The 15,923-nt window shown below is 38.9% G+C and overlaps 1 protein-coding gene across 3 annotated transcripts; it reads right to left on the bottom strand.

Annotated features, from left to right (window-relative positions):
• Positions 1 to 274: 274 nt before the first annotated feature.
• c2h16orf87 (chromosome 2 C16orf87 homolog) lies at positions 275 to 14,934 on the bottom strand. 3 transcript variants are annotated; one of them, XM_067494604.1, is made up of 5 exons: positions 14,779 to 14,934; positions 14,547 to 14,664; positions 8,382 to 8,478; positions 4,059 to 4,238; positions 275 to 1,236 (listed from the first exon to the last, which is right to left on the bottom strand). In XM_067494604.1, the coding sequence occupies exons 2-5, from the start codon at positions 14,610 to 14,612 to the stop codon at positions 1,118 to 1,120; spliced, it is 462 nt and encodes a 153-aa protein (XP_067350705.1). In that variant the 5' UTR covers positions 14,613 to 14,664; positions 14,779 to 14,934; the 3' UTR covers positions 275 to 1,117. The 3 variants fall into 3 exon arrangements, with proteins under 3 accessions (XP_067350705.1, XP_067350715.1, XP_067350697.1); XM_067494614.1 differs by having other exon boundaries at positions 14,783 to 14,929; XM_067494596.1 differs by having other exon boundaries at positions 14,547 to 14,909.
• Between the last annotated feature and the right edge of the window lie 989 nt (positions 14,935 to 15,923).

The raw sequence follows: 15,923 nt of genomic DNA, 5'->3' as shown, positions 1-15,923 counted from the left end.
TGTTCATACTGTAGGACTCGAATTCCTTTGGAAACTCTTCAGCCTGGAGAACAACATTTCTTTTCAAAATTCTCTTTTGTTTGCACCATGTTTTGTTGAGATCAGACTTTGAGGGTAAAACCTGGATTTGTCTTCTTTAAATAAGCCCAGGCCTCACACTGTATCTTACTTTGGCCCTTGAATAAAATACTAACAGAGTACTTGTCAAATTAATAGGTAATCTAAAAGTTTTACGTAGTTTTTCAAAAATCTCCACAATAAACAAATACAATACTTCTTGTCTTATTTATTTAATTGGGTTCCATTAGGTAACTTCCCTTAGGAATTGTTTGAGAATCTGATAACTTTTTATTGTCATATTTATGCAAAAATAGAAAATTCTAAAGGGTTTACAAACTTTGAGGCACAATTGTTAATATAAATTGTAAAAGTTCATCTTCTTAAACTGACTGAGCCCAGAAAATTTAAATGATTTGCAGTGCAGATATTAAGTGTAAGGGGATGTTCTTTTATCATCAGAGTGCATATAAATGTATAGTAAAATAATGAAAATTTAATTATTGCAGATATCCTTTCATCTTTAAAAGTATCAACATTGTTGATTATGTTCACTCGATTACATAGTCCATTCTTTCATCACAAGAAGTAATAAAAATCTTGATTGTGTTCACTTGATAACAAAGCCCATTTATTTCAACCAGGATAAACAGTGTTTCTTCTGCCCACTCCACTAAATGAAACTAATTTAAACTTAAGAACACTGTATCTGTATGCACTAAAGGTGGATTTCAGATTTTTGGATCTATAGAATTACTAATGTCAAAGTATTACAACACTGAAACGGAATTCGACTTAATCCAGAAACAGATGCCTGCATGTCTGTTGAGGGTGCCAAATAATGGTGCTGAAGAACTTTTGACTGAACACTTTTCTTTTGTTTCACAACTCCTGTCTGAAGCTTCGGGAATTTAGTTCTCAATCTTGTCCCATCATCTAAATGACATATGTACAGATAGTTATGGTCCAGCCAGTTCCACCTTCTGTTTGGTCATCATCTTGCAATTCGAAAACTTTCCTCCGATAGGTCCACTTTGGATGCATTTTGCAGCAAATCAGACTATAAGATGAGTCTCTGACCCAGGATCTTGCGGTTGATCTCAGCCAAAGCCACCGAAAATACAAAGGCCTTTTCATCAGAAAGACCCGCATAAATATCCACTTCCTTTTCTTGTTTGTCTGTGAACAAAGTAAAACATAGTCACAGAACATTGGGGAGGTTGGGGAGGTTAAACATACTTTAAAATGATTATCTTAAATCCCATCTGAGTCCAAGCAGAAGCTTGGACTCAGATTTACTTTGCTTGCACTCTATCTGTGCATGCTCTCATTTCCTCTGCTCTACCTCACCCCTCTTTAGGCTGAGGTTTCAAACTTGCAAAATATATGCTCTTGGATCATTGCCTTCACACTCAGATTTTTTTGGTGATTAAAATGAAACGGCACATCATAATGCACCAACTAATGTCTCATGCTGCACTGACCAATCACATAATGACAGGATGGGTAAAATGGGAATAGGAGTCCTGTAGTGTGATTAATATGAAGAAATGTCTTTCTGCAATGAGTGAAGATAGAGGAGAAGCTAATGGCTGCCGTTTTAAATTCCCAGAGTTGTATAACCTGGTATGAAAAATTACAAATGCAAATCACAGTGCAGCAGTTTGTCTACACAGCATTATCTCAGGTTAGTAACATAATTTTTCATTAGTTTTTACACTACCAGCATGGCTAACCAAAACACAATGGAGACCTCTTTGTTTAACATAAGGTTTTACAAGGTATTTCCATTTGGCCTTGGTTCCGTTCTATTTATTGGAAAAACTTGGAATAAATACAAGATCAACAAGATCATCTCTGTTAAAAATGTATTTCTGGATTTTTAGACTGCATTCAATTAACCAACATGTATCTGCCACCTATTATAACAACATACCAGCATCATTGGGTGCACTCTGCTGTATGAACACAATATAGATAATATAAATTTAGCAATGCAGAGTTGTAGTGGTGTTAATAATATTAACTATTAATTATTGTGTAATTTCAAGTGTCTTAACAATTAGTGGTACTTGACGGAGCACATTTACAACAGCTTGGGAGCAACAGCTCTTTCAAGGGAGGCTTTTAATATCTACAGAATATTTTTCATTCGTTACAGCAGGAATTCTAGTAATTTGTAGTTTCACTCTGAACATAGCAAATATGCCAGGTCAACCATTTTTACAACCCAAACTTTAACACTCATCTTGGCATTACTATTTTGGTTTTTCTTAAGTAAAAAACAATATACCCAAGTCTGTAAATGGACAACACAATAGTATTTATCGTTTACACACAAATTGTAAGTTATGAGAAACTTCAGCAGTCAAAGAAATTAGTTTATCAAAGTCTTTGAATTTGAATTTGGGATCCCCAAGGGCTATGTGGTGCAATCTGACTGGAAACATTTACATTGTGGAAAGCAGGAAAACCTTATGGAACCTTACGTATATGGAACCAATAGCCAGTTCCATATGCATAATTATCCCTCAAGTTGGGAGGGTGGGGCAGTGCCACCTCTAGGCACTTCTCTAGCTCCCCTCCAGCACACTACTAGACCCAACTGCCAGGATCAGATGGAGGGGTAGGGTTGCAGCAGAGGATCAGTAATAGTTCATAGTTCAATTAATAGTTCAGTGAATGATTTCTATTTTCTTTATTATTTTTAAACTTCCCCCTGTGTTTGAAGTCAGAACTAATTCTATGTGGAGTATGTTTAATGTAAGGGAGATATTTATGTTTTTTATATTGTCACTCATTTGTCAATTTATTAGTGAGACCAACAGCTACACCACTCACAAAAACTTAGCGATATTCAACTTTTGAGTAAAATTTCAGAATGCACTTAAAATGCACTACAACCTTTACAGGTGCACTTAATTTGGCCTTTTCTAAAGTTCTGAATGCATTTGTCTAACTTTTCAGTGTTTCAGTACATATTGCATAACATGCTGTATGACAATTTGTATTTAAACAGTTCTCTTCATCATGCAGTTCACATTTTATCATTAGAGACCAAGAAAACACCTAACCTAATTATTATTAACAGTTGTTGAGACATTGACATTTCTTGTTGTGGCATACCACTGTTGTTAGTTTTGTTTCAATAAATTGTTTGAGATGAAAAAATTAACATTGCATCCTTCTACTTAAATGCCTTACTTTCATGATATAATATCATTAACTTTTCAAATTTTTCATAAATTTCACCCAAAAGTCGAATATCCCCGTGTCTTTGGACATCTTGTTTTCATGATGTGAAAGTGTGAACATGATGAGAGAGGAATGTTTTAATAGAAATTTTCATTGAATCAGAACATTTAGTGGTTGATTTATTAGATCAGACACGTGATTGTGAGACATCTTTATGATTAATCACCTTGTTAGGGAACAGCATGTTATGCAATAAGTACTGAAACACTGAATAGATGGACATGTGCATTTAAATTTGTAAGGTCAAGTTCAAATTACCTGATCTCCACATCTAAGTGAAGACATTTTTTTAACCAGCTGCACTCACAACTTTACATGAAGACAAAAAGGATTTAGGAAGAAAATAAGTCATTCAAAGATACTGCTCAGACAAATCCAGACGTCCTCAGGGATTAACCTGGTTTTTATTCGTTTTGATATAAGCTACAATATGAACAGTACCTTTCATCTTAGTTTTTACCGCAGTAGTTAGCATTAATTATAAACCATCTGTGGTGAGTGAGAGTAGTTTGAACATGTTAAGCTAACACTGCTTTGTTAACAGTTTGTACATATACAGTTCCAAGTTTTCCGTTATCTCTCTCTCAAGCAAGTGTTGCAAGTGCAGAGTTACATGCTTCTTGTCCCTGAGTTTTTGCATTCACCACTTGTGGTCATGGACAAAGAAGTTGGTCTTCATTATCACTAGTTCTTTGATGTCAGCATGATGTATCAAGAGACTTGTAATCAACTTGAATTTTTTTTACCTTTCTCATCTTCCTGTTTCTTTAGACCTACTGATTTTGGTCTGCCCCGTCCTCTCCGGCTAGGATCTGATTGACTGTTGGCCCGTGATCTTCTCCTGTTCTCCATGTCACTGGTTAAAGAAGAGTCAATCCTCTCTCTACGAATGCGCTCTGTCCTCCTCCGCCTAAAATCCAGCTTGTCTAAAGCAGAAAACATGCATGATAGAAAGTCACAGCACCACAACGTGTGTGTAAGGTTGATTCCAAGCTGGCATCTTTGACTTGACAACAGCAGCTGAAACAGGAAAAATTGAGAGGCAAGTTATAGTTGTAGTATTTCTGACACACTCTAATTCCTATAAATATGCAAAAACATTAGCTGTCTGTTTGCTAATGGCTTGCCCTTATTTGTGACATAACTAAATAAGCAAGTCCTGGTGTGGTGTAATACCCTCTGCCAGTGATCCACCTCAGATGGAGAAGAAAAAAGGATCAGTGAGTGGTAGGGACAGATTTCTAAAATAATTTTAAAACTTGTCCAGGGACTAATTTCCAAAGTAATTTTTATTTTATGTAAATAAAAGGATATACGGACATAATATCTAACTTTGTTGTGGAAATAAATTTTCACTCAATGCCAATCCATTGCTCTAACCAAGTCAGTACCATCATTATCATGTGTCCACTTCTATGCGGATAAAAGTATTAAAAATTGTTCCCTTACAGCAAAGTTGTAGTGGATAAAACACGTAAGATTATTTTGTTATTAATTCCTGTCATGTCAACTGGACTTCTTTTATTGTAAGAAAGGATATGGTAAATGGTAAATGGTAAATGGTCTGCACTTACATAATGCTTTTCTACATATTGTCACTCAAAGCGCTTTACACTGCTTCTCATTCACCCATTCACACTCACAGTCACACACACATACTCATACACTGATTGGGGAGCTGCTATGCAGCTGGCCAACACTCACCAGGAGCAACTAAGTTGGGGTTCAGTGTCTTGCGCAAAAGACACTTTGACATGTGACCGGAGGAGCCACCACAGTCCATTTATAATAATAAATCATAACAAGTAAAAAATAGTTATGGTCCCTGTTCTAAAATTCTGGCAATTATTTTATAATAGGTTCGATATTCAATATTTTATTTTTATTTGGTTCTCACCGTGCTTGTGTGCATTTCCTCCAACTGTCATGCATATTAAGTTAATTGGTGACCGAATATTGTTGTGTTAATGTGAATGGTTGTCTGCCCCTCACCGTGACAGCCGGGATAGGCTCAAGCTCCCCCCCCCCAATACACAGGCAACATTACAACTAGATAGCGGATAACTAACAAGCCATTTCCTGTTTTTAAAAATATAACAGAAAATACTTTTACCAACCACTACAATCACATCTGTAACAGAAAATTGCTATACTAGATATAAAACATGATAGACGGCAGCACTCTCTCTACCTGGCACATTTTTTAATTGCCACAATCCATATATATCTAAAATAACAGTGTAAAAGTACAAATTTTTATTTACATTTTCTCTGACAGAAGAACAATTTCTGACACTGACCAGATGGATGTCTTTACAGTTTACAGTGCTATTGCTTTGAAATCTGTTTACAATGAGTCCCAAAGGCCAATAATTTCTCTGCACTAAGGTATTTTTTAGTAAACCAATGTCACCAATTTTATAATTAGGTTTTGCATCCGTCCTTTCCTGTGGCCCAGTAATGAAGTATTCCCCTCGCCATCGCTTACAAAAAGCATTTGCCAAACATTGCACCTGTTTCCATTGTTTTTCATGCAGAACATGACCATCAAAATCCCCTGAAGGTGCCGACAGGGCATTTGTCTTCTGAGTCAGAAGCATAGCAAAAGTAATAACTTCTGGACAGTCTGGATCTGTTGATACAGGTGTTAAAGGTCTTGCATTCATGATTGCCATGATTTCTGACAGAGTGCCTCACACCTCACGAGTTAGATGAGTCGGCCTGAAGTTATTGCAAAGCATCCAGAACGAGCTTAGCTAATTTAATGAGCCTCTCCAATGACCGCCCATGCGGGATGAGTGCATCCTTGACCTCACAGGTAGGTCTTGCAACTATGTTTTCATTGGTAGCAACACTCAACTCCCCACGCTCCCTACCCCTGTCAGAATGTAGCTATTTTGCTGGGATCCGGACAGAGAAAAACCTTCTCAGAGCATTGATAAAATGTGATGCAGACAATGACTTCTATATGCACAGCCCTGGTGCATATAGGTTTTCAGATGAGAGATCTCTGATGATTGTTTTCCCCTATATTGTTACTGGTGTGAGTAGGACAGTTTATTTGCCACTGGGAGAAAGGATCTCCCGAGGAATTCTGTGGAACACTTGACTGTGTGCCACAACATGCAGAGGGTCCAGCTTCTCCCCCAGAAGACAACCAGCCCTCCTTATTAGTTTGTCCACACTGTTACTGTCTGCCACCTTCAGCTTTGCTGCCCCAGCAAACCCCAGCAGAAGATGGTGCTGCAGATGTTGAAGGACCTTAGTCTCCCTACAAAATACAGCATGCTCTGTGTTTTCCTGTATATTGATGCTGCATTAACTAACCAGTCCAGTTTATTGTCCAGGTGGACACCCAGGTATTTCTACTCTGATACTACTTTAATGGATATTATACAAGTTATTGATTCAGGTTCTTGTGGTACCACAATCAGTGCTTTGACATAGACTTAATAGGCAACCCGGAAAAGCTGATTTCCTAACTGTCATGTAAACAGGAAAGCTGTTTTACGGTTTCTACCTAAGAGCATCAAATTCTTTCAGGTTTCTAGTTGATTTTCTCCAATGGCAAATGTGTGTAACAAATAGCTGCAGATGGGAACAAGCAGCTGACTTAATCAGAGTTCGTTAACTGGGCAATGCTACCTTGTCTTGTTTTTTTTTAAACAAAGTCTGCTTAAAGTCAGACAGAAAATATACCTAACACAAAGTGCTTCAAAGAAGTCTTTGATAAGTAACATCAAAGATTGATTTTGATTTTTTTTTTAAATCTTGGACAGATCAACCTGTGGATCATCTGTTTTTGCCCCCCCCCCCCCCCCGTACTGTCACTCTGATGCAAGACGGAGAAAAAAAGGAGAAACCAAAGGCAGAAAACAGCGTTTTCTTTTACTATAGTTAAAATCAGGCTTCAAAAATAAATAAGAGGTGGAGGGGAAATTAGATGTGTCAACTGCATGTATACATGAATTTCCAGTTACTAGGTTACTTAGGTATGTGTAAACTCCTTGCCCTGATTAGCCTGTGTATACTAGGGATGTATCATTTCAGGAAAGTGTGGTAGTTTCTTGACACAACAAATGTTGACACAGGGAGTACATGATCGTAAAGTGCTGGCTTTACTATTTAAGATGTTCCTCTGTATTATCCAGAGGAGGATACAAAATGTATTATTAACCTAACAATTGTAATATCACTGCACTGGCCTGCACAATACCACACTGGTTGTACTGGTACAATGAGAAAAATTATGTGCTGGTTAATGATTTCTTGTCAGAGAGCTGCTGAAAACCATTCAATATAACACATTTTATATTTTAATTTTGGGGGCATTTGGCAGCACATTTTTGGACATGAACACAAAAGGACCACTGCTTTAAATATGACCTTCACATATCTGTCAACCTTTAATTATCACAAGAAATAAGTGTGACAGAAATTTCCTGCATCAAACAAATGCAAAATTCCTGTTCATGTTGACCAAATGCATTCTTTGACCTTCTGTCTGCACTGTTTTTATACTAGAGCAGACAGAACAGAACATACATACAGGTATATGTATGTTCTGTAAGGTTAATTTGCATTGAGTCATTCATTTGTCCTTCTGTATGAATTCAGCGGCTGAGCTGAGAGATTAAAAGACACTCATAACCTGTAAAACCTTGTCAATCTGATTGACCCACTTTTGAGTTTAGTGCTGTTCTGCTGTGTGTGTTTCACTCTCTTGCTGATTAAACTTACCATAATCAAGACTATGAGCTGCCTTTTGCCTCCTAAACTTGCCTTACAGTTTTTGCCACGACAATAGACTCTAAATTTATTCTATGAGTCTTTGGGCAAGACACCAAACCCTAAGTTGCTCCCGATAGGCCAGGTGAACACCTTGCATGGCAAATCACTGTTATTGGTGTGTGCGTGTGTGTGAATGGGTGAAAGAGAAGGTGCTGTATAGGCAGATATAGGCAGGTGTATTGGATAAAAGCGCTTTATAGGCAGATCATATTTTTATACAAAAAATACAGTATATAAACACAGACATAGGCTCACAACATATAGAAGCTGAATCTTACCTGCTATTGCTGGAGAGCGCTCATTTAACTTGGCATTTAAGAGTTTTCTGCTAATAAACACATAACCACATGGGCAAGACTTGCATGCAACTGGAATCTAGAGGGAAAGAAACAAAAATCAGAAATAACTGTTAAAGCACTATTAAATTTTAAACATTATCAGATTTTAAACAAGGTCATGATATATTTGTATAATATACATACTCCACAATACAACCTTCAGCAGATAATATAATTTTCTAGCCCTTAACTGTGATGCTAACCTAAGCACAATTCTTACCCCAACACTGAAACAAAGTCTTAACCCTTAAATCTTCTTTTCCTTTCGGCTGCTCCCTTTCAGGGGTCACCACACCAAATCATGTTCCTCCATCTAACCCTATCACCTGCATCCTTTTCTCACACCAACTAACTTAATGTCCTCTCTCACTACATCCATAAATCTCCTCTTTGGTCTTCATCTAGACATCCTGGCTGGCAGCTCCAACCTCAGCATCCATCTACCGATATATTCACAGTCTCTCCTCTGAATATGTCCAAACCACCTCAATCTGGTCTCTCTGACTTTATCTCTATCACATCTAACATTAGCTGTCCGTCTGCTGTATTCATTCCTGATCCTTTCTATCCTCGTCATTCCCAAAGAGAACCTTACGCTCTGCTACCTCCAGCTCTGCCTCCTGTCTTTTCTTTAGTGCCAGTGTCTATAAGCCGAACATCGTTGGTCTCGACACCGTCTTGAACACCTTTCCTTTCATTCTCACTGATACTCTTATCACACAACACACCTTTCTCCCCCCGTTCCAACCTGCCAGCACTCACCTCTTCACTTCTTCACCTATTTTCCACACTCTCCGTTGCTCTGAACCGTTGACCCTAAGTACTTAAAGTCCTGCACCTTCTTCACCTCTGCTCCCTGTAACCTCACCGTTCCACCTGGGTCCCTCTCATTGACACACATATTCTGTCTTGCTGCAGCTAAGCTTCATTCCTCTGTTTTCCAGAACAGACCTCCATCTCTCTAGACAAGAAGACACTGGAGTCTGTCCCCTTGCGGTTGGAAGCATTAAATGGTCCTCCAAATTTGTTAGGACCAGTAAAGTCAATTCAACATTATTTATATAGCACCAGTTCACAACAAAGTCATCTCAAAGCACACAATAAAGTCAAGATTATATAGATGTATAGAGAGAACCCAAGCATTCTCCTTTGAGCAAGCCCTAGGAAACAGTGGAGAGGAAAAATTCCCTTTAACTAAAGAAACCTCCAGCAGAACCAGGCTCAGGGTGGATGGCCATCTGCCTTGACCGGTTGGGGTCAAGTGTCAGTTAGAAAAAAAAGAGGCCCTAGACAGGTAAAAAAATAAAAAATAATACATGCACCTAATAATACACATCAATCTCAAATAGAAGTTTGGAAAAGCTGGACTCTTCCAAGTGCTGGTTGCCCAGCCAAACTAAGCAATCGTGCTACTCCGTATTCTTATACTTCTTCTGCTTTGTTGCTTGGCAGAGAAGCCCGAGGTTCAACCTCCAACCACTTCTAAAGGTTGGCATAGCATTACAAAACAAGGAAAGAAGAAAGGTAACGTGGAATGCTGTCAAATGTTGTTGTAGTACATATCACATGTCAGCAGCAAAATCAAATGTCAAAATAAATGTTTCCATTATTGTTCGTAAATGGCGGCATGCTAAATGTCGAAGGATAAAGTTATCTTTTTTGCTTTTAGTAGTTCATAACATGAGTTGTGTCCTGCTAAAAATTTTATTAAGAAGGGAACTGTCAGTACCACTCGACCTGTAATTAAAAACAATGTTATGTGTGTGTGTGTGTGTGTGTGAGAGAACTTTTTGGGGAGACTGTGGTGCAGGAGGTAGAGCGGTCGTCCACCAATCCCCCAGCTCCCCTGTTCTGACACTTTTTGTGCATAACATCCAGTGTGTGAGTGTGTGTGTGATTGTGAGTGTGAATGGGTGAATATGAAGCAGTGTAAAGTACTTTGACTGCCAATAGGTAGAAAAGTGCTAAATAAGTGCAGAACATTTAAAATTGTCTGCACTCATATGGCACTTTCGGTTGTGATGTTATAGGTCAGATTAGATTAGTTTTGGCTTACTGAGTTACTGGCAAGGTTGAAGTGTAACCCAAATATCACATGTGTTAGATGTTCAAGTAGACAGCCTGAAAGTTAATTCAAAGTAGTCTTCATTGTCTCAAGAAAGGGGACATTATAGAAAGGTGTTGGTCGTCCACTGCTGTAACTGCAGTTACAGAGGACACACGGCAGGTCTTTTACTGGAAGAGATGACTTCTGATGAGGAGCCATAGACGACAGATATAAACATACAATGCAGCAAAATAACCTTCAAAATGGATACGGGAGCTTACGTTACAGCCAATCGAAAGCAGGTGTATAAAAAAGCCAAAGCAAAAAAAACAAAGCTCAGAACTACTCTATGGCCCAGGGGGTGGGATGCTAACTGTCTTGGTATCAGCCACAGAAAAGCTCTCATACAGGGGAGAGGAGAATCACTGAGAGGTTGTTGTTATACATCTACAGATGGCAGTACTGAGCAGACCAGTGTCTGTGAGACTAGTTGAAACCATAGTCCAAGAGACAGTACAGAGGACTTATCGTAGTGATGGACTAGGACTAATTCAAAAACATTTCACCATTAAACTTAAACTAGACAACAATCCATTTTCTCTTAATGTGCCCTGGTGAGTCCCACTGCCACCCATGAATAAGGTGAAGACTGAGCTGAATAAGATTGAACAACTCGGGGTCATCAGCCACATCAGACAGGTGTTGTGCATTGGTTACAGCTAAAAAGAAGATTAAGTCCACATTTGTGTGGACATGGCACCTCTAAACGAGCCTGTGTTACCAAAGACTAGGCATAATCACAGGTGCACAATATTTCACAAAGCTGGATGCTAACACAGGCTTTTGCCAAATCCCTTAGTCACAGAATCTGCTCTCTATACCACTTTCATCACGCCATTTGGATGATACCACTTTAACTGCCTGCCGCAGAGCATTTTCAGAACATGATGGTGGCTGAAGTTAGAGCAGGCCTTGAAGGTGTCGTTTGGTACATGGATGATATTCTCATCTGGGGGACCTCAAAAGGACAGCATGATGCAAGGGTACATGCATTTTTGCAGTGTGCAGAAAAGGTGGCAGTAATTGGTCTGCACTCTTCTACCTATTGGCGCTCAAAGCGCTTTACACTGCTTCTCATTCACCCACACACACACTCTCACCTATGCAGCTGTCCAACGCTCACCGGGAGCAACTAAGTTGAGGTTCAGTGCCCAGAGGAGCTGGGGATTGAACCAGAAACTGCGAGATTGGTGGACAACCGCTCTAACTTCCTGCACCAGTCGCCCTGGAGTCACTTTCAACATCTCGAAATGTGAGTTTGAGAAAAGAGCGGTTTCTTGGTTGGGTTATCTCAGCAAATGGCATGAGGACAGATACAGACAAAACAAAAGCTGTACAGGCCAATAAAGAGCCAGCAAACATAACTGAACTCAGAAGCTTCCTAGGCATAGTGACCCAAATTGGGAAGTTTATACCAAACCTAGCTAAAAAGGACAAACCAGAGACTTGTCTAAAAAGAAGCCATGGTGCTGGGGACATTAGCAGCCTCAAGAGTGAGCTTTCCTCCTCACCAGTCCTCCAGTTATATGATCCAAACATACAAATCAAGATATCTGCATATGCTTCATGCTTTGGGCTGGGTGCATTGATGCTCCAGAAAGAGGGAGAGAACTGGTTACGGTTGCTTATGCTTCCACGTCACTAACAGAAAAAGAACAGAGGTATGCTCAGCTGGAGAAAGAGGCAATTGGGCTGACGAGGGCCTGTGAGAGGTTCAGCGATTTCATCATTGGACTTCATTTGAGTTGGAAACAAACCATAAACCTCTGGTGAGTGTGTTAGGTGAACAGGCTCTAAATATGCTTCTCCATTGTATCCAAAGATTCAGGATGCGCATAATGAGATACTCCATCACACACACACACCAGGAAAGAGCCTAAAAAGAGCTGACACAGTCTCTCGCTCCACAATCAGAGATGGAGTTACACGTTCTGACAAGGATCTAATGGAGAATACCAATATCTATGTTGAGACTGTGCTGAACAACTTGCCTTAAAGTGATAGGTATCTGAGAGAACTTGCGAGCAGTAGTGTTCTCTCATTGTTTGTGCATAACATCCTGTAACCACTTACAAGGACCACTCAGGCACTAGTTGCAGGAGGGAGCAATTCTGTTTGTGCATGCTCTTCTGAGTGGCTAGTTAGTCACGCCTGGAAGTATAAATATCCTGTACATGATAATACATGAGGGCCACCAAGGAATAGTAAAGGGCAGGGAACTTGCTAGCCAGAACTAAGCAGTCACATACAGGATCTAATCCTGAAGTGCAGGAAATGTATCAAAGAAATAACACACCAAAGAGAACCTCTAAGCCAAGTAAGCTTCCAGACAGACCCTTGTAGAAATTAGATGGAGGCCTATTTAGTCAACATGGCCACACACCTACCTGCTAGGAACAGATTACTTCTCTAGATGTATAGAGATAGTCCAACCAGGTCCACAGATGTGACTGTTTATTTAAAGTTGATATTTGCAACATACCAGACCAACTCATTAGTGACAATAGGCCACAATTCTCTTGGTATGAAATGCAGGCGTTTGCTATTGAGTATGGATTTGAACATGTATCCAGCAGCCCCAAATGTCCCCAGAGTAACAGTGAGGCAGAGCGCGACATTCAAACTGTTAAAAATCTGTTGAAAAAGGTCATAGACCCTTATTGCTCTATTATGCTCTATTAGCATACAGAGCAACATCTGAATAATGGCTACAGCCCAACCCAGCTACTGATGGGACATCGTCTTCGCACCACATAGCCTGTCCATCATGTAATGTTGCAGCCAGCACTCCCAGACATGCAGTCATTCCAGCATAAAGAGAGTAAGAGAAAAAGGACAACTACAAAATGTTTTAATAGTAAGAATAGAGGAAATTATCTGGATAAATTTTCCTCTGGAGACAATGTATGGATGCAACAGCCCAAGGGACAACATCCATACACCAAACCCCACTGTCTTATATCATTAGTTAATCTAAAATATGTTCGAGTTTGCAAACACTTTGCTTTTCTTTGGTTTATGAAAAGAATTTAAATATATATTTCACTTATAACATAATGTATAGTATAATGTAAAGTGATGTTCAACCTCATGATAATAGGTCAGATTAGTTTACGGTTTCCTGAGATACCAGCAAGGATGAAGTCCAACACAACTATGTCACATGTGAAAGTACAACTGGCAAATATGTTCAGTCATGTTCAAACAGCCTGAAAATGTACTCAAAGTGGTCTTCATTGTCTCAAGAAAGAACACAACACTCCTGACAGTAAATAAATTCACAAACCTATATAAAGAGCCCAGACATGCCTTTAAAAAAAAAACACTGTGATATACCTCAAAACTGTTTTTCAAGTTTTTGGCCATTATAACCAACACTATGATACATCTTCCAGTGTTCAATCAGTGGGTTACATACCCTACAATGTTCAGTATGATTGCATGGTCCAGTTACATATTATCATTTGAAGTAGCCTGCTGTGAATTACAAATGTATTATTTGGAGAATATTTTGTTAATTCCACAAATTATTATCACCATTGAATTTGTAATTCAATTACCTAAATGTCATTTTTTTTCCATTTGTGTATAGTGGATATTTCTTAGTTAAACATCATACTTACTTTTTTTATATTAACTGGGCTACATGATTTCTGTAAAGTATGGCACCATGCGTTTTGGTTGGCCAGTCCGAGTAACAATCTGTTGAACACAACTCTGTTACAAAACGACAACTGACTGAATAGGACTGACGGAGCACTTAGTTTAAACAAGACTAGTTGGATCGATATTTCACCGATCACGATGCCTTTCCGCTAATTTTAATCTTTTGTGTGGGATTCACGGGCGATTGTAGCAAAACGTATACTGAACACTGATTTTCATTCTTTAGAAATTGGATCTGTTCCGTGTATTCGGTAATAACTGCTATAAATAAAATTACTAGTGACGTTCACAATAAGTAACCACATTTAAATACGAAATGTCCATCTCCTTACCTGTTGGTCACACTCAGGACAAGATTTAGTAGCCATTTTGACTTTCTTTGTTTTATTCGCTGACATAGTCAGTTTCCTCGCGACACACCGATGGGTCTACAATACGTACAGCTTCTTTCTGCAATTCATGGACGGGAATTGAGTTGCTTCAGCGAAAACAAACATACAAGATCCATGCAAGAAAAACACGCAGAAATAAATAGATGACAACAAACGTTTAAGGGACACATACATACTAGAAAGAACTAAATGGTGCTGCAATCATGCGCAGAGAATTTAATATTTCTATTTCTATTTCTATTTAACTGTTCCTATTCCTATTTCTTTTTCTTTTTCTTCCTCCTCCTCGTCTTCTTCTTCTCGGGAATTTAAGGCAGGTGTTATACTTTGAGTTGCATTGCTGCCTCCTATTGGTGATACATATTCTCATATACATATTCAAGTCCATTCTGTTTATATTCCTGTTAATAGTCCAACAATTATAAGAAACGCATTATAGCTTTCATGCCATCTATACTGTCTGAATTTTTATTGTACCTGCAACACTGATTTCAGCTGATCCTATCTTCTGTAACTGTGTTATCTTTCTTCTATATATTTCCTCCATGATGCTAAACTTCGTTCTGTCTCTCTTTCTCTCCTGGCACTGGTCTCAGCAGCCTGTCTGATGTCATACAACTATTATGTCAGTGATTCCAATTCTTTATCATCTTACTCTTATTTGCGCTTTTCTGTTTAATCCCTTTTCTCAGCACATCTATTTTATGAATAATGTGCAAATGTAGTAAATGTAGACTTTTCTGTTTTCTTTACTAGCACAATGCTATTTCTCCTGCTTCAACTTGGTGTGCATGCACTTCTTTTAACTGCCCCTAGACATACCGTTATTTTGTTTTCTCTGTTCACTCACCCAAACCAGACAATGTAGATGGTTGCAGACCCTGAGGCTGTATCTGCCGGTTTTTTCTTCACTGTTGCTTAAGGCATGCTCAAGGGAAATTTGCTGGGGTTTCTCTACATTTCTGTATAGTCATAATATTATCACGTTAAGTGACTTGAGATGACTTTGTTAAACTGAATTTAATTAAAGACTATGTGGTGAATGGTCTAATGTTAACCCTAGTTATCTCTGGTAAATGTAATTAGGGGCGGCAGTGGCGCAGTTGGTAGAATGGCCACCTACCATATGGTTGGAGGTTCGCGCCCTGGTCTTCCAAACCACATGTCGAAGTGTCCCAGAGCAGGAGACTGAACCCCTAACTTCCTTTTGCCAGTTCGAAGACCCGGTAGAAATTGGGGAAAAAACTGTGCCAAATCAACATGGGGACTAATGATCTGCTGTGGTGACCCTCAACGTACGGGATAAACCAAAAGGAC

Source organism: Channa argus, chromosome 2 (assembly GCF_033026475.1).
Source record: "Channa argus isolate prfri chromosome 2, Channa argus male v1.0, whole genome shotgun sequence".
NCBI classification, from domain to species: Eukaryota; Metazoa; Chordata; class Actinopteri; order Anabantiformes; family Channidae; genus Channa; species Channa argus.
Note: the sequence above shows the minus strand (reverse complement) of the source record. Positions and strands in the feature narration are given on the sequence as shown.

Coding starts and splice junctions, on each gene's coding strand:
- c2h16orf87 (XM_067494604.1), bottom strand. CDS start 14,612: ATGTCAGCGAATAAAACAAAGAAAGTCAAAATGGCTACTAAATCTTGT. Junction 8,479..14,546: donor GTCCTGAGTGTGACCAACAG/GTAAGGAGATGG, acceptor CTTTCCCTCTAG/ATTCCAGTTGCATGCAAGTC. Junction 1,237..4,058: donor GAAACAGGAAGATGAGAAAG/GTAAAAAAAATT, acceptor CTTTGTTCACAG/ACAAACAAGAAAAGGAAGTG.